At 40.1% G+C, this 25,809-nt stretch overlaps 1 protein-coding gene across 1 annotated transcript; it reads right to left on the bottom strand.

The window, feature by feature from the left end:
* Positions 1–202: 202 nt before the first annotated feature.
* On the bottom strand, positions 203–25,197 carry mipepa (mitochondrial intermediate peptidase a). Its single transcript, XM_023405622.2, has 19 exons — positions 24,759–25,197; positions 24,437–24,610; positions 23,778–23,866; positions 23,470–23,556; positions 23,254–23,317; positions 22,933–23,115; positions 22,344–22,500; positions 22,031–22,079; positions 21,383–21,443; positions 21,084–21,136; positions 18,246–18,399; positions 17,964–18,041; positions 17,394–17,601; positions 16,303–16,412; positions 15,985–16,059; positions 15,071–15,187; positions 10,949–11,070; positions 9,893–9,966; positions 203–792 (listed from the first exon to the last, which is right to left on the bottom strand). The coding sequence occupies exons 1-19, from the start codon at positions 24,903–24,905 to the stop codon at positions 692–694; spliced, it is 2,103 nt and encodes a 700-aa protein (XP_023261390.1). The 5' UTR covers positions 24,906–25,197; the 3' UTR covers positions 203–691.
* Positions 25,198–25,809: the final 612 nt, after the last annotated feature.

The raw sequence follows: 25,809 nt of genomic DNA, 5'->3' as shown, positions 1-25,809 counted from the left end.
AGTCTAAACAATGACCACATGACAGGAAGAGCAGATTAGGTATTCTTCCTCACGCTGATTTGATCAGGAAAAAACAATGTTGTGCTAGTGTGTGAGCTGAAAGGGGATATTATATTATGGGATATATTATGGGATATTAGCTGTGGAACTAATAGATTAATGAAAATAAAGGCATATTAAATGATGAAAACCACAAAACATATCAACTCATAGAAATTTATAGGGATATATTACATTACATTTTCTGTTCATTTTTAACAAAGTTCAGTGGTGAGAAAATGTCGAAAAACATATGTACAAACTCAAAATTGTATGATGAATGAACAGGCCTTAGCACAAGTTACTGTAACATATGTTGAAATGTCATTATTGTGCCTGTGAATGGGGCAGAACTGACCATAATCTGCAACAATGAATAATTAGAGATTACCAGGAGTTTTCAGAGTTGGCATCAAGTTTTTAAGTCTTATCATTTTACCTTTTCTTGACAGCAGAATTGGCAAAAAATAACAAGTAAGTCAATGTGACTTTAAGAGACATCAACAATACATGTAATGCAAACAATTCATTTACAGACAAAGTAAAGACGCTTAGTAAGAATGAGTGTGCACTTTGCTGCCAGTGCTTTCACCTCTTGGCTCAGCAGCAAAGATTCAAGTCCATGTCCACGCCACCAGAGACACATCATCTTTCAGCTTTCAGAGTCCATGATGAAAGTCTCAAAGTTAGGGTTGAGCTCAGACACCAGCGCGTCAACAAAGTCCTCAATTGTGGGTCGTCTCTGTAGCATCCCTGTCACACAGAAACACAGAGCAGCAGGTTTCAGTGGGTGTGTGTGTGTATGTATGTGTATGTGTGTGTGTGTGTGTGTGTGTGTGTGTGTGTGTGTGTGTGTGTGTGTTTAAGAGAGAGGAAAAAAAAAAGCTCTGGCGAGGCACTGGGATGAACTGGTTTTCCATTTACTGACAGTCCATCTCGCCTCATTCTAATAGGAAAAGTACAGATTTTCTGATCCTTTAAATATTTTTAACCTGAAGTCACAGCAGAGGTTTTACAGAACAGAGCAGGCATTTTTCAAAAATCCTTTGAAGCAAGTGCTATTTTTATCCCAAATTAAGTTAAAATCCAATTAAGTTACTGGATACAGGCTGCAGCCCGTGAGACTTTTGATCTAATTTCAGCTCTCTAGCAATGTCATCCACACTAGTATAATGTATTTCAGATATGATGTATTTTATGGATGGTTTTATTCATAGTCAGGGCAATGTTGCATTCTAATGAATGTATTTTAAAGTAAAAGTTTAAGGAAATTTCCATATTTTGGACAACAAAACTTCATTATTATATCTAATCATTAAAGACGATGTGCAGCATTTTGTGTTTTTCTGAACCTCACAGATTCTCCTTATACTGAAAAGAAAAGAGAACAGGCACAGAAACTCAGAGAAACACCTTGAATTGGCCTCAGATGGTGACATTACCACAGCAGACTGTATGTAGTAAAACAACACTATGAAGTTCTCAACTTCTGTTTCTGCCTTAACAAAACTAAAGGCTATATTGTACATTTTATAGATTTTTATAAGGGTGAGACTGAGCTCACACTCTCTTTACACCAGACTGTGACTAGTGCCGTAGAGCAAATATGACCGTGCAGCCGTGAGCAAGCCATGGGAATGTCTGTCTGTGTTTTGAGAGCCCGTCTGCCAGCTCATGCATGGAGGACTCCCTTGCTCGCTTTACAATTCAGCTGCACGCCGGCTTTGAAGTCAGTTCATTTCCCCTTGTGTAGCTGCCAATGTAAATAGGCGCTCTCCCCTCCCCCGCTTTCCTGCATGGGTCACCTCCAACGCACACACACACACACGCACACACATGCACGCACACAAGCAAGTCTGCACAGGCACGCATGAATGGAGACGCAAAGAGTTTCACACAGCTATCCTGAATGTACGGACACACATCAAGATATGGACAGTCGAACGCAGACACACAGAGAGAGAGAGAGACACACACACACACACACACACACACATTATTGTGGAGTGTGTGTTGCTGCCATCCTGAAACTGGCTCAGCAGGTAGAAACTGAGTGCAGTTCTGGCCTGACCTGCAGTGAATCTCCTTGCATGAGAACACCAGAGAAGGGATTATCATCTCCTCTTACCCACCCCACCGGTCGCACCCTGCCCCTTGGCTAAAAGATGATACCAACGTACAGGGGTCCCCAACACACTGCAACCACAATGCCCCAGGATCCCTGGGAACAAGGCAGCCACATGAAAGCGATGACTTCCAACCATAAATGACAGTCCTAATTAAAGAGCTGAAGGATGTTTTTGCTGTGACCACTGTTGACCTCTATGGCATTTGAGGACCACTTTAAAGTGGACACCAAAATGCTATGAACAGCTTAAGCTGCATTAATAAATGTTAATACAGAGAACATAGATGAATATTAATGAATGAATATCTATTTAATGATGGAAAACAAGACTAAGAGTGTACAGCCATGCTACAATGCTCACAATGACAAAACTGACATGCATTGAGTGTGTGGCACATTTAGTATAGTCACATCTATTTCTAAAAGTTTAGTTTTTTTTAAATACATGCTAGTCATGGGGTTCTTAAAAAAACTATTTAGCTGCAATTAATTTTTTTATTTAATATTATTTAGCTAGCTTGTTTTCCATTTCATGTGCATTAATAATGACTGACATCTGCAACAAATGCTGGGATGCTAACTATCATGATTTGTTTTGCAGCTTCAAGATCCAGCAAATTCAACCAATTCTGGACATTTAAAGCAAAAACCACCAATATTTCTGTTGTGGACAATAAAAGCTGAAAGATGCTGAAACGCATCACAGGGCGGAGGTGAACTGCCTCGTTCAACACCTTTCACATCACACATAGACATTTGACCCTTTGATGATGTGAAAATATTGATTAGTGCTGCTCTAATCTAAGCGGCTTCATGATCAGGGAACTCCCACTTGGGAGGGGAAAATGTATCATTGGTCTCAAATGATTACATGTCCATGGAGTACACCACTAATTCCTACATGAATATCCTCTTCTCAGTTGCCCTACTATGCACAAAGTTCGGGGTCAGTCACAGAAAAGCATCCTTGAAGGTGGAAGAGCGGCTTCCCGGATTGAAGGGTAGTCAACTCTCCACTCGCTACACCAGTATGCGGCACAAAAACAACAAAGCAACAGGCGCACAGGTACACACATGTTCTGACATGACACTTGTTTACTTATTACAGTACGTGAGCAGACAGAGCTGTGGGCTCAGCTACTCATTTGAACTCTCCACACACTGTCTGCAGCGTCACCACCACTTTCTCTAATAGATGTAATTTCCTGACTGTGTATCCACAGGGGGATCTGATGTCTGGAGCTCTGGCTGCCACAGGTTTGTGTGTTAAACAAGCAAAGTTAACAGGACAAGAGTGATGAGAGAGGCAGAGAGAGGAGGAGGAGGAGGAAGAGAGAGAAAGAGACAGAATTAGAGATAGAAAAGGGAGGTGTGATCACAAAAGAAGGGCAGGTAAACAATAGTGCCCTCACTGGCTTCTCACCACCAGCTGCCTGTGGTGTCAGCACCTGGGTCTCACATGGTGTCCAACAGTGGATGAGGAGAGGATCAACAATAAGCAAAGAGGAGTGAGTCTTTTCTCAACCCAGGTCTCTGGGAGAGTTTGAGAGGAATGCACAGATAACCTCAAAGTCATAACAGCAGTGTGGAGGAGTATCGGATCTGAGAAGCTGCTTTAATAGATACACACAAGGAGGTGGGGCTGATCCGGCAAATCAGACTGGCAGGGTACATTTGACATACTGTAAAGGGTGATCACTAAAGGTGATGGGCTTGGAAAGAAAATGGATGCACTGCTTTTGATTTAACTGCAAAACACAGGTAACACAGAAGGTAAATGAGTGAAATGTTCAACTGATTATTAAAAATAGTTTCAGATAAAATTTCTGTCGATCGACAAATTGACTAAGGCTGTCGCTGCAGTTCTAGTTCACAGTAAGGTGTTTTTCTTTTAATTCATGCAAACCAACCCAGTACCACCTCATCGATTATCTGGACAACTAAAATCGACTCCACAGATTCACACAGGCCATCCAGCTGCTTGTGGTTTACAGCAGCACCTCATCAGTGCAGATACTGTACGAGTCTGTGTTTATGATTGATAGCACAGTTACAGTGGGCAGAAGTGTACACTCACTCTTGGCTACGCACTGAGGAAAAACCAGAGCCAAACTAAACATAGGCTTTGCTTTGTGTCCATTGTTGAGAGAGCCTTAGGACAGAGGCTTTGCCGTGTGAGTCATCTCGTATTTAAGAGTTTCCATTTCCATTCATAATGGCACTGACAGCCATTGAGGAACATGGCCTCTACCTATTACAGTCATCTCAGGGCCCGCAGCATTAGCCAACTTGGCCAGCAGAGTTTGGGTAAGACAGCAGGTGTTAAAAGACACATGATGAACAAAGTATTCAAAATAACAGCGCTATCCTCAGACAAATTGCTGATTAATAAAGCTCTTTTTAACCAAAACCCTGATGTGCAGATACACACATTTAGGCCACAGAAAAGCCTCACTGGAGCAATTGGCTGTTGAGTACCTTGCTCAAGGGTACTTCAAAAGTACTTGTTAGGGAAGGAAAGTGCAATACTCTTTTTCTCTCTTTCTCTCTCCCTGTCCAATTTTTCCAAGCTGGTGTGGGAACGTTCAAATCACAGACCCTCTTCTTTAGCTCAACTTCCACAGCCTCTTCTCGTCCTTAATATTTATTTTCTTGAACCAGACCAGAGGGACTCTTATTGAGAAATGGAAACTCATTTTAAACTGACAGTGCACTTTAACACAGCTCTTGGCTTTTCTGCCTTTTTACCTCTTACAGGAGTATGTACACAGTATGCACAGAATAACTTGTTTATTTACTCAAAGGGTGGTGGGTGATGGGTATCAGTGAAATGAAGACCTATGTGGCTGGCTAACAGCTCTGAGGCCTTGGTAATGACAACTCTGGGGACAAGAATTCAGCAGAAATGTTTCAAAATTGCTATGCAGCCTGCAGCTACTGCTGGTAGAATTTATCAAGCATCTGAGTTACCGCCTAGAAAGAGTTATGTATGTCATGACGGATACAGAAATAAACTGTCTGATGCCCTACATTCTTATAAAAGCTGATAAATAAAATAATGCTCCCCTTTTTTGGCCAAATAATATGAAATGTGATTTTTATTTTGAACATATGTACAATTTAAAGACTTTAATTATAACTTAAATAGACCTATTGGCTTTTCTACACCAGCATACTGACCCATAACTTGGTTTCTTGGCTCCCTGAAATACTCTGCAGCAAGCACTTCTTTTTTTACCTGGATCTTGCTATTACAGCACTAATCAGCACTGTTGGAGAGTGTCCTCAACCAATCCAAAGGCTTAGCTTAAACTGGCTGTTTTATAAGAGCTATTGATCCCACTCCCATGGGTTTGGCTGTGTTCTGTTCTTTCATGATTTAATCGGTTGCTTTTATAGGCCAATTACACCTACTTGCAACTTGGAGGGAGCAGCAGTTTGCCACATTTGTACATTTAAAATGTGAAGAAACTGTAGCATGCAGTAACATGAGCCCCAGCCTCACCTCCTCTGCGACTTGTACACGGAGCTCAAAGTCACTCAAGTCAGAGAAGAGTATATGATCACACATTTCAAAACAAATTTCTGACTGATTCGGTAGCTGTTTAGCTGCTGCTCATAACCATTCCAAACATGTCAAAGTGTGAAAAGCAGTTACCTCTTTCAGACCTGGAGGCAAGCCATTGGTTCAATGCCTCTGTAATTATGCCTTTGAAGTTCAGGAAGCTTTTTCTACAAACCACACTTAAGACAGGCCCAGAAAGCAAGCAGGACAAGGGTGATGACAAACATTGCACTGGGAGGGTCTTTGTTGAGTAAGTGCCTTCATAAAAGAAGAAAAAAGAAAAAACCTACAATGTAAATGAGGAAAAACCCTACAAAACACCGTAAGCCAATATCTTAATGTAAAAACGTTTTCTTCACCTGAACCTGCATAAAACTAAAATGTATTAAAATGCACAATCAGACTTATGCAACTTAACACAGTCTCAGATTATATGGGTCAGGTTATGTTTAAAAAGAACTAGTTCATGTAACGTGTTGTCCGACCTCGTCCTAAGGCAAAAGTGTTAACATCTGTTCTGAAAAGCATATACTCGAAGCACACAACAAGCAGTTCTGATGACGTATACTTATGACTTAAAACATGCGTGCCAGAAATTTTAATTCCACCATGACGTTTGCACTTGTGGTTTTATATGTCAAATAGTTATAACTATGGCAATTTCCTGACTTTTTCTCTAGCGCCACCATTTGGCCAGAGCTCCATTTCCATCACAAAAAAGCAACAACAAACTGCCATCTATTTCTGGAGCAACGCCAAATATGTCTTAAAATGTTTCAGGACTTTAATTACTTTTTTCTTCACAGCTCTGTGGTCATCAAAAGGCAAATTACTGTCAGTAAATCAAGGATAAGACATTTCCCTCTGTGCCTGCACTGCACGGCGCACTGAACGATAATTTTCATCACAAATCATGTCTGCTTTTAAGTAAGGGCTATAAATTATGTATTTTGTGGCTTTACAGCTAAGCTGTGAAGTTTATCAAATCCTCTCCTGAAGTTCAAACAGAACTATATATTATTGTCACAAAAATGCTGTGGGACTGTAGAGACCACCGTGCTCTTGGGGTTTATTAGAAACTATGCAAGCAGTCAAGAACTATTCAGCCAAGCTGCCTCCGGACAAAGAACTAACGGGGTCCTGGGACTCAGCTGCCTAGACCAAGTAGATCCATTTTCTGTGCTTGGCGGTCGGGGCTATGGGAACAGTCTGGGCTATGAAAGCCCTCTCTGTAGCAGGACCCGAGGTTCAGTTCAGTCAGTCGCTCACCTTTCACTCTCTCCTTCCCTTTCTCTCCTTTTTCTTCCCTCTTTCTCTCTCTTTTTCTCTGTCTCCCCCACTCAGTCCTGATGATGCTGGTCTGGATTTAATGCCCAGGTTTACATTTCAACACCGTCTTTCCTGGGAAACATCCAGTAGCAGGCATGGCAGGGAGCCATGCAGATAAAGACTGGCCTCTGATTAGCCTTCCCAGACCTGCTCCGGTTCCCCGTGTGCCCTTGTGCCCCCTCTACCACCCCGCCAAAGTGGATAGCAAGGAAATGTTACACACCTCCATTTACAAGGGTCTTTGTTTGAAAGGATTACGTGTAATGGGTTGGATCTGGATTCAGTATCCTTCCTCTCGTCTTCAGGTCTCTTGTGGCCTAAATACTCCTTTAGACATAAAAAGGGCCCTTCTTATTCGCTTCAAAATCCGTTTCCATTCCCCAATAGGAATTCAAGATGATTGCTATGAACCTCTCAACCCCACAGTGAAGAACAGTGAAAAACTAAATGTTTCAGCACATGCACTGATGTGGTTTTATAACTCTGACTTTAGCGTTCATGATGTTAGGGTAAATTATGAGGACATATGTAGCCATCAAAATGGCAAGGAGGCTGAATGAGTCTTAGCTTAAGCATTTCTCCAGACCTAGAATAGATTTTATTATGATTTTTTCTTAAAAAAGAAAGAAATGTTTTTTCGATGATTATCATAAATGCAGGTGCACAGAGTGAAACTGGACTCAAAAGTGTATTATAGGACACTGCCAAAAATGTTAGACTGGAACTAACATTTAGCCATTTCAAGGCTCTTTTAATTTGATCTGCATTTTTTTGTTATAAAATGAAATTATTTTAACTAGCCACATTCCCAATGCAGATATTTTTGCAGTCTTAGACTCGTACAATGACTTATGGCTGGGAAAGACAACCAGAGGGATCAATATGACCCTGATAACTATTCTGCACACAGGGCCTTGGCCTATAATTAGAGTAGCATGCACTTCAAAGGGAGCCATAAAAGCAAATATTCTTAGTTCAACAACAGTTAATTGGACAGTAGATCTAATAACAAGGATCTGCTCTGTTGGTGGTTGTAATTTCAGAGGCTGGGTGCAGCCCTGGTTGGAGCTGTCAGAGGGACAATCCGATGGGGAAGGGAGGAGGTGACCCTGAGGGAGAGATTTACTGTACACTCCCAAGTGTCACCTGATATTACTACTCCCTCTCACCTTCTCTTCTGTTGTCCTGTCCAGACATGCCACAGAGACTGCTCAAGGAGGGGAGGAGCAAAGGAAGTGACGGGAGGATGAAGCGAGGAGGGCAAAAGGAAGCAGTAGTTTTTCTTGCCTGTCAATCCTAAAGCTTCTGATACAGTGACATAATCTGATTAACTACAGTTTGATGGTTACAAACCTGGAGAAAAGCTGAAAGACAGAGCGCTAGTTTCACATGTTTCAATGCAAACATTTGGTAATTAGTATACAGAGCAAAGTACAGCTGCGGCTAATGTGAATATCATTAGTTTTGCAGGTATTTAGTCATAAACCAAAATATCAGACAAATTCATTTTTGACCTGGTGCTGTCACTAGATGAAAAGTCAGCAGTCGCAAAATCAGTAGGATTCATTGTCTGGGGACCATGAGTGTCTGTTCAAAGTTTCATGGCAATCCATCCAATAGATCATCCAAAGGCCATCTGTAGAGCCATGTCGTTAGCATGGCTAAAAATGTATTTGATCTCAAGTGGTTAAACACACAGTGGAATGTACTAGTCTGTGTTCTCAGCCCTGCAGAGTCAGCAGTGTTTAGTTCTCAGACCCATAATCATCCATGTCTGTCCTCCCCTCTTTCTAGATTTTATTTGTGCATAGAAAAGTAACACGATACACAATGTCATTTTTTTAATTAAAGCAGATCAAATAACTGAGCTTAGAAAAGGGCTGGACTAAAGTAGAATGAACACTCTGGCTGCCACAGAGGGAGCTAACTTGACAATTTACTTTAGCCTGACATAGCAGGACTGGCTGAGTCTCTGAGTTGACAAAGCTCCTGTAAACAAAGATAAGAAACCTTGGGAGGTATGTTAAACCGGTAAATATGTGCCACTGTGGAGGCTCCAGCACAGATTGGGCCAAACCACAACAGCAACAGCTGTGAACAGCTGGAAAAAACATGACTAATAGACTCACAGCTGCTTCTGCCTGATGACAAACTCAAGTTAATACTAAGATTCCCCTCAGGTGATCTTCAACACAACCTTTGCAAGTGAGGTTAAGCCTCAATTATACTCCCTTTCAGACGCTCACACGGACAGCTGCGGACACCACGGACGTGTGGTTGCTCTAGTTTCTAGTCTGCACCAAGGACCCATGCACAGTTGGTGCCCTTGTAGCATAATGGCCACGCTTGGAGGCTACGCACAAAGCCATGCGTACACCCTCTGATGACGGAATTTACGTCACTCTGACCCTAGGTGACCCTCACATACTTGCAGTTGTGGAAAGTACAACACTAGCCTTAAAGGACTGTAATGGAGATCAAGAACATTTGTCTATCTAACTTGCTATAAAATACCCATTTGCCCCAAATCATTGCTATTAATAAACAGTTTGATGTGTGATGGAAACCCCCACGTTCTCTTGACCCCTTTTCTGGTGCTACTGGAAACAATGTGATGGACAGTTTAATTCCTAATCTGAAGGAAACCTGGAAATAAATTCAGGGAAATCTGGAGTATAACTATAGTAACCGTAGATACTGGAGGGAGAAGTGAGGCATAAAGGTGTCATTCTTAAGCCTGATATAACCCAAACATTTTGAGATTAACTGGTATAAGTGAAAAGAATCTTTCAACTTTTGAGGGAAAAAAAAAGTTGGACATAGGAAGTTACCTTCCACCATCAGCATGGGCTCCTTGGCTCCTCCATGGGCCAGCATCTCCCGACGATAACGTTCACCCATTTCTCTGAAAAAACACAGAGAGCGAGACAAAGACAGACAGAGAGGAGAGAGAGATAAGGTTACAGACACCTGTATTCTCCTCTGTCAGCTCCTCATACCCCTCCAACACCACTGCCACCACTTGGAGCCCAGGGCCAAGTCTCCTAAGCTGACAAGCAGCAGACAAGTGACAGGAAACAGAGATCTGACAACTGCAGGTGGAACTAAAACAATCTCAAAAGGAAAGCAAAGAGAGGAAGAGAGAGAGACGGCAAAAGAAGAGAAAGGGAAAGAACAAGAGAAGTAGTGAGAAAACGCTGCAGGGCTTGAATTGATGGAGATAAGGTTGAGGTTTTGTTTTTCAAAACAAAGTCTTTGTGCTTTGTCCAGGGGCAAACACTTGTGAAAAGGGAGGGTCTGGTAATGGGGATGCTGGTTGTGTGTCTGTGAATTACAGCAGACACCTGCCTAGCCAGTGCAAGTTTCACATTAATGTCATGTTCAATGTCTGGCGGCAAAGCCTCAAACAGTATCCAGGGAAGGCGGCCTGTCAGGGGGGATCTGTCTCAGTGCTCTAAACGCAAAACAGGTTCACGCTGTGCTTTCACATTATTTGTGTAGTAAATTGAATGTCTAAATTTGTCATTTTCATCTCTGTGATACCAACATATTCAAACATAATCAAATATGGCACATTATTCAAATCGAAACAAAATGAATCTCCCTGATGTGTTTTAACTTCAATATTCTGTTATTTATCAGAATCAATAAAATGGTGCAAAAGGTTTGAATATCTGACAAAGTACCGACATGGAATTTAAATTCATATGCAGTTTTCCTGGGCTTCTATTTTTAGGTAGAGGAGTTTTATCAAATCAGTACAAAGTTCATTAGTAGTTCCCTCTCATGCGAAAGTGTACTTGATATCAAATGCTCAATTTGAACTTTCTGTGCTGAGTTTGATAGTTTGTTATTGAATTTTTTTTAACCTTAAGCAGCTGTCTCACCTGTTTAAAGGATCCTGAACAAAGCACTGTCTCCACACCATTGAGGCCACAGCCCGGGACATGAGGTAGGAGTAATACTTGGCCCCATAGCCAATCAGGTGGCTGAATCTCAGCTGCCATGCCTACACCAGAAAAAAAAAGAAGAAGGTCCACATCCACAGGTTGTACTACAGCAGACTGGATGTGACAGAGGAAAGAAGTGACAGCAGAATTCTGTCTCACAAATAGAGGAAATTACACAAAGAGTGCATGCAATTCTTGCTTGCTACTATGAATTAGTTTTGACTAAATTAAACATGTAATGTGTTTGATGGAAACGGTGTATATGGTGAGGCTGCGGTGTGGCAGAGGGAGGACATCACAGCCTTAAAAGGATTAAGCGTCTGTGGTTGTAAAACTTGTTGAGAGAAGCTGTTCCATGAGCACAGCTAACTATTCCAGTAAAAAGGCACAAAGTGAGGCTGTAGATGATGACTACAACTCAAACTAAAACTATAGTCAGGCATAAAAACCATCTCCATAAATTATCAACCTTCTTTCATGTTTTTCTTTTGACATTGGAACCAAACTGATGTGGATATTAATAAACAGTTGGATAAATATGTCAAATACTCTTTTCATCTTTTAAGCTGCTTCCATTGTCTTTATATTGGTGGAATATATACAGCCAACCCCAACAAACCTCTACAACAAAGCATTAAATCACAACCTGCCAGCTCCTTCTTTAAAGGACAAAACATGGAAATTCCTAAATGGTCTTTTCTCCTCTTTTCTCCCTCATAGTTGCCTGAGGGGGCCCCCTCTCCATATCTATAAAGACAAGCTCTTTTATGATCTTTGCAAACGGGGACTCTGGGGGAATTCAGCTGGCAAACACTCAAACATTCAGCCTGTTAGAGAAGACAGCAGCTGCCATAGTTAACAAAACCATAACAGACTACAGACGCCTCCCTCAAACTCCACATTAAAAAAACTTTAAACATGTTAATGATGTATACTCCGACTGCAAGTGAAATAACTGTCTGAATGAAAGCATAATGCATGAAATGTTCTGTGTTTGTACGCAGACAACCTTCATGCTTCAGTACTATAAGAGGGAAAAACTAGGTATATTTTTTATTGGCCTTGGTGACTGGTGTATTTTTGCAACCCAAAACTAACCCTTTTCATCATACTGTATTTAACCATGACACACATCACTGACATACTTAATTATAATTTAATTTCATTAAGTTGACATGGCAAAACTTGACATGGCAAAACTTGATAGCAAACAGTTGCTTATTTACACACCACACAGATAAAGATTAATTTTAGCATTAATTTGTAGTTGTAAGTCCAACATTGACTGTACTTTTAGCCCTGTTTTTGGTCACTACCTACTACTGAGGAAAAAATCTGGAGCTAAATGCTGTACTTTGCCAGCTTGCTATTTGGTGCTGAGTAGGTGATGTACAGCGGGTTTATCAATAAAAAACAGCTGCCTACTGCAGCCGAAAACAACACCATGACAGCGCTGAGAGTGAAACAAAACAGTAGAGATGCAGGACGGAAAACCAAAACAGTAATCCATAGTAATAAAAATATTGACTTTAATCTGCCATGTCCGATTGAGAATAAGATCTCAGATCTTGCATGATTTTTAAGGGAGACCTGAGTACATTCATTCTGTCTAAGGCATTCTATATTACATTGTTTGCTAAAGAATAATATCAATGACATTATGAAATTTAATCATAAGTCTATTTCATCAATTCTGGATTATAATGACAGGATTGTATTATGGAATCATATCTGGAATCATAATTGTTACCTCTGTATATACATTTTATTTTAACATACTGAAGTTTGGGCTAAAATATATAACAAGGAGTTCAAAATTAATCCTTGAAATTTTTATGGATTGATTCTAATAAAAGATCTTAAAATTTATGTTATGGGATGACAAAGTGTAATGAACTTTGTCTGTTAATGTCTAAAATGGGAGCTCCTCATCGTCACCGTGGTGGAAGAGAGCTTGGTGGTTTGACCTGGCCTGAGTGATCCAACAGCGTTAAAAAATACCTAAGCTCCAAAGTGTCAACTTGATGAGACTCTTCTGGCTGTAGTGACTTTAATAAGAGTGAATAGCACTCCTCAGAGGATTTAAGGCTCACAAAACCACAGGAAAGCTGAAGTTGTCTGTTTCGTCAGCTGAACGCAGCAGTGATACACTGCCTCAGGTCATGTGGGTTAGAAGTCTGTTTTAGACTTTTAGAATCAAACTCACATGAGAGAAAAACTGACAGAAAATGTTCACAAAATTAATTGACAGATTATGCTGTTCTGTGCTTTTTTTGTTGTACATTTTTAGTTTAATTAAAGTTTTTAACCAGTGGGAAAGTCAGCCTTTCATTTGGAAACTTTGATTCCACTGTATTTCCTGCGTGGTTAATAGCTGCTGCTATTTTGGGGGGAAAAAAAGCAGCTATTGAAGAGCTATTTGGTATGTCTGTCTTAGTGTTTGACAACAATCGCCACAATGTGCAACGAAAATGATTTTTTAGACTTCCAAGCTCTTCTTTGTTTCCAATCCCTTAGCCACACATCAAATGATTAATGTCAACTTTTATGAGAGAGTGTAAGTGGGTCACATGTCAGCGAGATATCCTTTTGATCCTTACACACAAAGGACACAAAGTCAGCACAGGCCTTTTACTCTGTTCCACTTGTACGTGAGACAAAAGACAGTTTTGTTCTTTCCAAACTCAACTGGTAGTGTTTTGTCCATGGTGCTAAGGTGCAACAACACATTTTTACAGGAGAATGTGGAAAAATATGAGCCAGGCCTTGCCTTAAAAACACTTAAAAAGAGGATCATTAAAAAGAGGCACAAACACTTGGTCCCGGAGCATTCAAGCCAAGAATTGCAGATTAGAGAAATGTCAACACAGCAAGCAGAACATTTTGCTTTCTGCCATTTATTTCCAAATATTATCTTCAGCTCAAGGGTGAGCATGTGGTCTGTGTTACTCACAGCTGATCCTCTCTCTCAGCGCACAGCGGGAACTGATAGCCCTGCTCTATAAACTATACACATGTCAGCGTCACCCCAGTGTTTATAATCTGTGGCCCTCCGTAACCTATTAGCCACTCAAATGTTCGCTTTTCTGTGGAAACTTTTCCTGTGCTGTGTTTCCATGAGGAGAAAGAGAGATGCAGAGGGTAAATTTAAAAAAGAGACAAGTTTAAGTAGAGTCTGTCACTGAAGGATCTAAACAAATCTGTTTTCAGTTGCGCTGATCCAATGATGATCCAATCCTCGATAGTCAAGCACTGCAATCATCTGCAGTTCAAATGAGGAAAACGATCCTGCTGCGGTTAGCTGTGCACATGGAGGTGAAGTGTCTGTTAGAGCTTTCAGTGTGGTTTGAAAAGTTGAAGAGAAATAACTGCAACAGTGGGAAACTGTATGACATAAACCACAAGCTCTGGCGAGGGAGCTACAAAGCAGGGCACAAGCAGAAGTGTAGGAGGACTCCTGTGAGGAGAAACGCTGGCTGGGGCACTGACAACTGGGAGAATATACAGCAGTTCTGAAATCTCTATTCCTGATGGCACCCCACATAATTATAGCCCAGAGTAAATGCGCTATGAAGACCATTTCTGGCTAAATTATGACTGTGCTTTTGATTCCCTTCTCCCTGCTGGCCTCATCCCCTCGCCCACAGCTGCAAAAGTAGGGGAAATAGAGAGATTTTTTCATTAAAGGACCGGGAGGAAGAGTTTCAAATATTTCCCCCAGGGAGAGCTCATTCAAAGTATACCTCTGCTTTGTTATTTTAGCAGGGCTTCAAAAAAAGACTTTAATCCCTTAAACGCTGCTGTGCCTGGGTAAAAGATATAAAACCAGAGAGAAAGAGGAAGGAAAGAGAAGGAGAAAGGGAAATCAAAGTAGAAAGTCCTCAGTGAAGTGTGTGTTGTTTCTGTGCTGTGATCACCTGGACAGAACTTTCCCCAAATTATCATCAACCTCAAAGACTGTAACAGATCTCATGATACAATATTTAGGAGACCAGCTACAAAAAAGAAATGAACTCAAAGACAGTGTGTGAAATAGCACAAAGACAGACAGGGATGTACCGTATTGGGGGTATAAGGCAAGCCGTAGAATTTCTGCTGCATCTCCTTCAGAATTTCTGTGGTGGAGCGGTTCTGAGGTTTGCTGTGGTAGATCTGGTCCAAGACTGCATAGAAAATCTGCCCAGGAGGGAAAACAACACAGCTCCTACTGAATCAGTCCTGCACATACAGTACAAGCTCAACAGAGGAAAGAAAAGAAAATTTGTAGACTTCTCTATAGAAATAGGGGAAAATAATAGCATTTATATTGTTGTATTTAACATCAACAATGAATTAAAAGAACAAGCAGTTAAACTAGGTTGAGGGTGCTTTTTGTTTGAGTCTAACACAGGGCTTAATCCCTGACCAGTAAAACTGCTAAAAGACAAATAAACCAGGAGGACAAAACTAGAAAAAGGTAATGTGGTTTAATGATTTAACAGAAATCACCAACTCAGTGGTAGTTTCACAAACACTAAATCAGGAAAAAAAACTTGTGTAACCCCTTGAACTACCAGATGCTGTTAAATGTTTATGATAAGTACGATTTCCGCATCCTTCATCCATAAAGGACTTGAGGCTTTCCAACTTAAAGGAATGTTCATTATCAAAACATCGGTATCTTCAGCTTTCCATCATGACTTCAGAGAAGCACCGAAGCTGGAGGTCAAGGATGGCTCTGAGTGATTAGGTGTTTCTGTTATTTACTATTTACTTATTTATTCTCCCTATTAGCATGGCATATTGACAGCAGTGAAATACCTCTGACAAAAAGCTCCATGGAAACATCCTTTGAACTGTCACAAAAACAGGTATCATAAACTAGCTACCATGAGTTGTGAAAAGATCCTGCGGTTGTGTTTTCCCTGAAAAGTGAAGCACTGTATACTTTTAGTTTTAACTGTGGGTCATGTGTGTGGGACTGATCACTGTACCTGCAGCTGGGTGTCTGCAGCTCCGCACACTTTCTTCGACTCACATAGCCGAGCCACCATACTCTCAGGCAGAGGCTGAGGAGACAGAATAAACATGTTGGTAAGAATTCAATTAACTCTGTTTTCTTGCATCATAGAAAGGTTTACATAGTATCAGCCAATGCAACACAATTTACAACATCATAGCTAAAATGAAAAATGAAGGTGTTCATAATACTATAATTATGATTAATTGGACAAAATGTATCTGCAATCTCTAAGTCTCACTAGTGCAAATCTGTCTTCATATTGGGGTTTATGTTGAGGGTTTAGGTGTACCTGTCCAGTTTCATAATGGCGTGCAAACTGACTGATGACTCGATAGTCAGTTGCAAAGTACTCCATGAGGATGGAGGGGACTTCAGCAAAGTCGGTTGCACATCTGGTTCCTAGAGAAAAGATGTCAGAGCTCAGATATAACGGGGAAAAAAACATAAAACAAAGGAAGGCTTAGTTCAATCTTGCTGTGTGGGCTGATGCAGACGCAGATCTATCACCCACTCTGTACCTTGGCATTCACACTGTGCTCCTCATGAAGACAGTGTAATAATACAAATCTCAAGTGATTTGTGGTGCAATGACAAAACCAGGTCTTTATATTCCCCAAAAAAGAACACATCACTCCAATTGGCTCATCCTTTTAGACTGCAAGTACTGTACATCACTCTGACCATCCACAGAGGATTAAATGTAATATCATGTGCAGCATCAGACATTAAAAAGATATTATGAGAACTGAAAAATGTAGCATTAACTTACTGGTAACGCATCCATTGTGGGTGTTTATACACAATTCAAACTTAAGTAGCATGTCTTAAAAGGTGTAAACATGGTGTCCACTGAAGAAACAGCCTCCAGTTGAGTTAATAGATACCATTATTACTGTAAAATAAATACTTTTGGGATCTTGAATTACTAGCAAAGGTATCCATCAACTTCATCTGGCAAGTGAAACAGTGTTGAATGACAGCTTTGGCAGCCAAGGATTCAGTCTAAACCTCTCCCTGGGGCTTACACTTAATCGGATTTACCCTCAATTTTCAATTCAACACGCTGTAATGAATAACCTATAGCTCTGTACCTAACTACATAATTCTAGCTTGTGACATTTGGACACGGCACAGCCATCATTTTCAGACACAAGTCTCATTAAACCTCAACCATCAATCACCTCCCACATTCCTGGACTATTAATACTTCACTAAATCCTCTGCCACGTTAACAGTTTGAATTGTACTGAATGATAAACGTGTACAATCTTAGCCCAATTATAATGACTTACTTTTGAAAGTAGATGTAAATCCAAATAAAGCTTTTAAATTGCACATGGTTACAGTAGCCAGCATGTTCTGTGTGTGCTCACGCCTCACCTGTGACATGCTGGTAGCGAGTGCGTCCCAGCATGGAGTGCATGGCGTGTCCCATCTCATGGAAGAGGTTCTCCATCATGCCTGGAGTGAGCAGGGTGGGGGCGCTCTTGGTGGCGTGGGGCAGACTCAGCATCAGCACCACAACTGGCAGCTGGTACTGACCTGTTTCCTGGCACCAACGGCCGCCGCGGATAGTGAAGTGACAGTCCTGGGAGAGAGAGGAAATGGTGAGGCCACGGGTGAGCAGGGAGGTAGAGACTGACAGAAAAAAACATAATGTAGAGGAAGATGCATATTTTGTCACTGGTGTAATCAAGAGAATAACACAGGTCTACATCACTAACTGTGACCGTGCCCTCTTATTTGTCAGAGGTCTGAGTTGTCCGAGTGCCTTTCTAGTTTTTTTTTTTATTGTTTTATTTTTGTTTTTTGTAAAATACTTTATCATCTGTTATTTTAAAAGTGCAATATAAACTTTACTATTATCATATTATTATTAATTTAAAGCTTTTCCTAGACACGTCTAGACATCTAACATGAACCTCTGTAGATGAGTGTATGTATACACACCTGATGAGGTTTATCTGACCGGTGGAAAAAGTCACAGTAGATATATCCCAGTAATCCCTCTGTTTCATGTACGACAGCCTAGAGGGACACACACACACACACACACACATTCTTTGATTTTGATCTTTGAAATCTTTCACAATCCTTGAAAACTGTCTTTGGTTTAATGAAGAGCATAAAACAGACTTCCGTGAATAACATACATCGAAAGAGGCACTGATGCGTCATTAGCATAAAGAATCAACACAATCACAGACTGCTTCCAGTATTAGTAAGAGTTACCAGCTTGCGGACATCCTCGCTCCACACCTCACCAGCGCTGGGATGTTCAGACATGAGGGAGACACCATACAGCTGAGAGAAGAGGTTGTTCAAACCCTCCATACAGGCGCCCAGAGACAGGTAGGGACTGTACAGACTGGGCTCTATGTTGTACCTGACAAGACATAAAACATAAACTAATATAGAAATGAAAGAAGCAGCTGCTTTGAATCTTCAGGTCAGGTCAGTAGATCATGATGTGATTAGTCTTTGTTCACCAAATGTTTTAACATCCTTTATTTAAAAAGTCTAATCTACATATTCAATATTCAACAAAACTGAGTACATCCCTGATCAATATCACTAAAATGTTAAGTAATTACAATTTTATTTGTTTTTAGCCAAAGCCCAAGAAGAATGAAGCCAATTAATTTGAAAAACAGAAACATATGACCAATTAAACTGCAATGAAAGGCACATGTTTAAGAGCCAACTGCAACAAAAATCTTTCATTAGTGAAATTCCATTCTCTTATTTATTTTTTTTTTTTTTTTAAAATACTATGCATGACTTTATTTCTGATGACAGATTTGAGCCTCCTGGGCATGGATGATTTCAGTCTTGCACAAATCTGTGGGGAAATGTTCAGGCATTCTTCACATAGGATTGTTTTCAGCTGCTCTTTGCTCTTAAAAAAACAATAAATGACTCTAAGGAATAACACAGGAAATAAAAAATGTGCTGTGTCCCTAATGGAAAATAATCTTCTGTCTTCAGGTGACACAAGAGTGCCTCCCATCTTCTACTGTACTGAGGAAAGTATCAAACTATTTGAAAGTCACCGGATGTAGACTGTTGGTATAAACATGCCATTGGGTGCCTGTTTCAGACCACATTCTCCTCCCTTTCTGCTTCCCCTGCCTGTTACTGTTTTTATAATCCCCTTTGCAACAACGTCTGAACTGGCAACCTACACATTGAAAATGGCAAGTTTTGATGAGATTTGGATCGTGTAATCATACCGTTGACGTACGTGTTTGGTGCTTTTCGTGGCATTTTCTTTGCAGGGAATCAGCTGTTTAAATGACATTGCAAATATTCTACCAAATTAAGTTCCCTTCAAACACTATTTTGCAGGAACACCTTCACTGCATCCTGGGCAAGACGATTGTGACTGGTTTAAAGAAATGCTAACAATCCAGAGCATTTTTTTCCCAATAGCAGAATGATAATAGGTGCCGCCAGACCATTCCCCAATGGTGACACAGCGCTGTGGAGGCTATGCAAGACTAGATACTGAGTAAAATGTTCCAAAAAGCCCAATCCACATCAAATTCATTTTTAAGGACAGAAAAATCCCCAGTCTAAGCCACAAGGTTCTTGTCCTTGGGCCACCCGTTCTTAAAATGGATGCATTCATGCTGCTATAAGGCACTTTAGATAAAGACCACCAAACCAAAATGGTTGTTTAACAGCACATCTAGTGTATTATCAGTGATGAATAACAGACTGCTGCTGAGCACAGCTACCAGCTCTGTTTAACACAACCCCCCACGCAGACGCACACACAATCTGTACCTCATTCAGTATGGTTTGAACACTTCAAGTGGTTACTGATGGAAAATCAGAGAAAATTATTTGAGTGAGTGAGTTAGTGAAAAAGCATGGGATAGCGACCATTGGGTTTGTTAGAGAGATCAACTATTTTTGGGTCTGTGTGTGTGTGTGTGTGTGTGTGTGTGTGTGTGTGTGTGTGTGTCTAGTGGAAAACAGAAGCTGCTCTGGGGAAACTGCTTTTTAACTCAATCAGACTGCATCCTTAATTTCTTTATGGATCTCCTGCCAACTAGCAGAACCCAAAACCACATACACGAGAAGACTAGAAATTTCCTCTGCTGGAGGGGTGGCAGTATGAGAGAGTAGAGGACAAGATCTAGTCCTCCTCAGAACAGTTACCAACACATGTAAATGCACACACACAAGTTGGTGGCTGCTTAAATACAAAGGACACATGAGGGATCTATAACATCTGCAATAAAGATTTATTTAAAACTTCTCCAAAACATTTGGCCAAATGTGTTAATAGTCTCTGGTGAGTGCTAGGAAGGAAAAGTGCAGTTCATTAAGAACGATATCTGTAAAAAATATTGAAGATGCTTAACAGCTAAACTTAGAACATGGCAGCATGATTTCTTAAGATGTGCTGTTTAAATTAGTTTGAAATGAAAACGTTTCAGTAATAGGGGTGCCCTGGATGCGTAGGGGTTCAAATTCAAAGGGAAAAGTTGAATCTCATTTAGAACAATCACACCTAACTTAGGTGGTCATCAAGTCAAAGCAGGTGAAGAGCGAAAGGAGCCAAGATCATCACAACCACGCATATCATCATAGCCAGAGAAATAAATGAGGAAAAAGTGTTGTTGTTCTGTTAAGGAGCAACAATTTTGCCACAATAATGTAGAGACATGTTTAATGTAACAGACAAACGCTTTAGGGGCTGCAAAATGCATTGGAACCCAAGAGCAATACTAGGCATAAAAGACAGCGTGAACATAAAGTCACCCTAAAATGCCACTGGTACAAACAATAACAAAAGGACAACCACAGACTGAAGCAGGAGATGTTGATTATATCAGAATGTATTGTCCTGAATCAGAAGAGCAATATGAGAGAACACTTCGACAACTGCCATGCTTCTCCCTTAACAGCTTTTGTATCTGGATGCAATAACAACTTGCACCGTGCTGGAATATGGGGTTACAAACATCCTCATCAACCAACACAAAGATACTGATCAAGACGCCTTTATCAAATGACAGCATGCTGAAAATTACGTTTCATAAGATGGTATATACTCACCTTTCAGCACGCAAGACACCACTGAGGAACGGATGATCCCAGGGCATGAGCTCCTATAAGATAATACCAGGAGCTTTTCATTCACATTTGATATCAAACAAATTAATATAGACAAACTGAATTATAGTCAATAAAATACAGAATAAAACCTGGTCACATTAAAACCTTTAGGCACTTAATAGTACTTACATACTGAGGGAAATGTATAATATTTGAAAGTATGAGGATACACTGTAATGCTGTGTAGTTGTAAATAAGATAATATTATGTATATGGAGAATATGTTGTGGACCACTCACAGAATTACGAGGGTTGAGTTTCTTCTTCATGTCCCCCATCATCTTGAAGTCTTTCGCTGTTCTGTGAGATAAAAAGAAAAACACCAAAAAAAGTCATGAGCTAATTGACTGGAGGCATTCATTCCAGTCTTTTCCCCGTTATCTCTACTCAGGGTCAAGGGGGGCCAGAACCTATCCCAGCATGCATTTGGCTGAAGGCAGGGAAACACCCTGGACAGACTGCCAGGCTAACACGCTCACATTCATACCTGTGGGTAATTTAGAGTCTCGGGTCCACCTGACTCACATATTTCTTGAGTGTTTAAGGAATCCCAAGCACACAGTATATACATGTGTAAAAATACGAAGAATGCAAACAACAAAAAAGACTGTGGCCTTCTGAATGTGAATCAACAGTGGAAACGTGACAAAATAATATTGACTCTTGGGCATCACTTTGTGTTAAGTGGCAGACAACTTATAGTTAACTATAAGGGAAGTACCAAATTAATTGGGGCTTTAACAACTCAACCGTTTTTTAAGAACAATATATATATATATATATGTATAAAAAAAAAAAAAACAGGTCATGATAACAACCCTGTAGATTACTAAAGTTATTACTGAGTCTTTACATTTTTGACAAAAACTTTTAAGAGAGGACTGTACCTGTCTGACAGCTTGTCTGTTAACAACTGAAGAAAGCTCATCACCGTCTCTGCAAAGGGTAATAAAATAAGGTTTCAGCATGTAACACTATCTCAGACTAGTTGCCGAAGGCACAGAAAGAGCATCTTGGAAAAATAATTTAAGCAGCTTGTATTGAACTTCTAAAACAAGAATTATATGGTTAACAATTATTACTAATTCTTATATAGCATATACTCAAATATCTATTAAAATGTATATTTTCACACTCTCTTCGTCAAACAGTCATACTGTTACAGCAGTTACTGAGGCTGAAGCAAAGTGATGCACTAACCTGGTGTTTTGGCCATCGTTCCCTTTAGGGCTCTGTGACCATAGGACTCGTAGCCCACCAGTTTGGCCAGTTTGTATCTGCATTTCAGCAGCTCTTCCAGACACCCCATCAGATCTGCATTGGGATAGAGATAAATCCTGTAGGCAATCTCTCGCACCTACAAGTTAAAGACAGGACAAATTCATGATAAAACATACCACGTCAAAGCGATATATGAAGAAGGCTGTTATGGTGTAAAGCAAAAAAAGAAAAAAAAAAATCTATTGATCAATAGTTAAAGGGCAAGTGGAGAGATCTTTGCATGATCTGTTGTAGACAGGAGTTATTAATTTACCTTCACCTGCACTGTAAAATATGTTATGATTTTAGTTTATAAACAATATTCTATAAACTAAAATGTTATGAAAAGAAAAAAATATTAGCTGTTTGAAAGAGAATTTGATTACTAATCAGGACAGAGCAGACTACTATAATTTTCAACCTGCCCTGATGTTCAGTCTTATTCTCTGTTATATGGCAAAGGCGCCACCTGCTGAACAAAAAGGGAGAAATATTCCAGTCACTTATCCACACACACTCCTGTACATACCAAGTCATCAGGGGAGTCTGCATGCAATCCCCCAACTTGAATGAAGCTTCCTTCACTTGCAAAGTGCAGGTGGAGATGTTCAGGAATTGCAGACCTTGCAATTCTGTTGGGCATGTGGGAACTGACCAAAAACTCATTGTTTAGATCCAACAGATTCACGTGCAGGGCAACTGCCTCTTTCCTCTGCAGGGAAAAGTTCAAGAAGAGTTCAGCAAATACATTGATGTTGTCTCCAATATGCATTTTTGATTAGTATTTTCACATCCATTTCTTTCAAGGCTATTTTGAAGTTGTAGTGACCGCACAGTCTGACTAACTCACCAGTTTGTCATCCAGATGAATTCCACTGATTTCAAAGTCGAACATGAACAACTCTGCTACTCGTCTAGAAAGGCAAACACAAAAGAATATTTAACGTTTCATCACAGGACATGATATCATTATTAGACACTAATGCAATCATGGAAAGAGATAAACAATTCTCAACACCTTCGACAGAGCCTACAATAAAACTTAATAAGATAATGATAAAATTACCTTGTGTCAGGGTCCAGCTGAGCCACAATATCTGGGTTGCCCAACAAATTTTTTAGGCTCTTGCATAACTCAACATTAGTATTCAGCCTGAAACATACAGTTAGAAAAACTGAACATATTTCAAGTACTTTTCAAGATCTACCTCAGCCAAAGCAAGCAGAAATATATATCTTTCAATAACCAGCATTGTCTTACTGATGTAAACCGTGTCATGCAACATGTTTTCTTAGTAATTGTTCTTGGTGTTGTGCAGCAGTGAAAAATGTAAAAACCATCAGTCAATCTGAGATCAATAAGTTGCCTCTTACTTCTCCACAACTGTGCCAATCTCTATACAGGTCTTCTCGGCAGCCTCGCGGAACGCTGCATCTGGATGAGCTACTTTTACAAAATCTGCCTGGATATTGGAAGAAAAATTACATATTACTTATAGCTCAATATAATAATGGCAAGGTCGCCAAGTGAATGAACAAGCCAAACTTGTATTAAAAACAAATTCTCTCTGTGTGACAAAGTACAAATTAAGGTATGTATCCAGTATAGAGTATGTGAGTCATACTGCAGGTAGGTGCACAGTTTTAGCTACAGATGTGTCCCTGCTGAAGCTGATGATGTTTAACTATCAGGATTGACCTATTGAAGCTATAACATCTACAAACAGGTTTGATGGGGATTCGAGGGGATTCGCTTGTATTTAGTGACACATTTTAAAGTTGAAAAATAAACTTGTCAGTGGTCTCAACAAATACATAAACACTGATACAACTGCTATTAGTTAACATCAGTCCAACTCATTTAACGGTCAACCTATGGTATCAACTGTGCACATTTCTTCCCACTTGGATTGGTACAGATGAACAGCAACCATTCAGAATATGTCTGCAAACTAATGCTGAAGAATAACTTTAATTATATCTTTGCACGGTTGTAATGCACAGTTTTGGCGTATTATGGGCACTGAACTCACCAGATCAGCCACTTTACACAAACCATCTGAGAGCTGGTCAAAAGAATCAACAGTCTCAACCCCTGAAGGACAAGAACAAGCTCTTTGCACCAGGAGCTCAGTGTTTTTGAGAGCTGCCTTTGTGGCTGCCTGGAAGCCTGCAGGACAGCTCAGCTCTGGCACACCAAACAAACCCTGCAACCGGAGAGAGAGACTGGTAATGTCATGAGATTTTAACCACAAACTAATCCAGCGTTTATGTAGCTGTATTTTTTGATTGAGGCTGTGTGCATTAATGCTACACTGCTGTAACTGAACGGACACATTTAAGGCATGTACAAACCACGCTTTTCTCGAAGAGGTCCGGTCTCCTGACAGATTTGGCATTGAAAGCAGCTCCAACAGGTGACCATGTTGTGACATTTCTCCGAACATGTGTCCACAAGCTTCTGTGCTTCACAAAGTATAGCAACCTTTTACACGCAGACATTTTGTTCTTATTCTGCTGTATGTCCTGCTGATATCTACTGGGTCTTGTAGTGCTCACAGGGGTTGACAGAGGACATGCTAAACTTTAGCTTTAACGTTAACCCGTTTGCAAAAGCCGCAAATGTAAACAGCTAATTTAAACAACGTTATTATATTCTACACCTTTCCTTTCGAGAAATTCAAGATTATTTGTTTTTTGTCATGTATGAAACATACCTGCCAGTCCAATAAACACAACCTCTCACATGTTAGCTCACTGGCTAGCTATCTAAGTCAATATAAGTGACGGTTAGAGCTGGTATTTTCGTGAAAAGATAGAAACAAAAATTAATTCATTATGATTAACGTCATTTACACATATAAAACTATGTAATACTACAATGTAATTCGGAAATTATTGATTTTTTATCTCAACTTATAGAGACAATTATTACAAACTGTACAAATCAAATATGTCGAAAGTGCGACAAGCAATCGAAATGCGTTACGTGATTTCATCACGCAGAACGGCCGCTGGGTCGCTTCACAATAAAAGGGCGAGCTTTTATGGAAGCCCTTCACAATAAAACGAGGTAATAGCCATAGACTGTACTATCGTGCACCAAAATTTAATACACTGTTCGTCACCTTTACCTCAGTATTTATAAACTGTATAAAAAAGTAACATAACCATACAACGTATGCGGATAACAAAAGTCCAAATAACACCATGAAATTGTAAACAGGGAAAACAGAGAACGCTAAATGGGTAATCAGTTTTAGTCGTTATTTCATCTGGAAGCTGATAAACAGCTGGTGAATTATTAATCAAGAAATCAATTATTTTGTCTTCCGGGAATCCCTTAAAATATTTTAAGGGGCATTTCGCCATGAACCATAGATTATCAAAACTGAATGCATCATGA

This window comes from Seriola lalandi, unplaced genomic scaffold (assembly GCF_002814215.2).
Source record: "Seriola lalandi dorsalis isolate HSWRI2012SDOR001 ecotype SW California unplaced genomic scaffold, Sedor1 jcf7180002054281, whole genome shotgun sequence".
Lineage (NCBI taxonomy): Eukaryota > Metazoa > Chordata > Actinopteri > Carangiformes > Carangidae > Seriola > Seriola lalandi.
This window is presented reverse-complemented; position numbering and strand designations above follow the sequence as displayed.

Excerpts from the sequence above, each read along its gene's own strand:
- mipepa (XM_023405622.2), bottom strand. The coding sequence starts at position 24,905 with ATGTCTGCGTGTAAAAGGTTGCTATACTTTGTGAAGCACAGAAGCTTG. Across the intron at positions 21,137-21,382 it reads AACTCAACCCTCGTAATTCT|GAGCTCATGCCCTGGGATCA; the intron begins GTGAGTGGTCCA and ends ATTATCTTATAG. Across the intron at positions 11,071-15,070 it reads TGCCTTATACCCCCAATACG|GCATGGCAGCTGAGATTCAG; the intron begins GTACATCCCTGT and ends TTTCTGGTGTAG.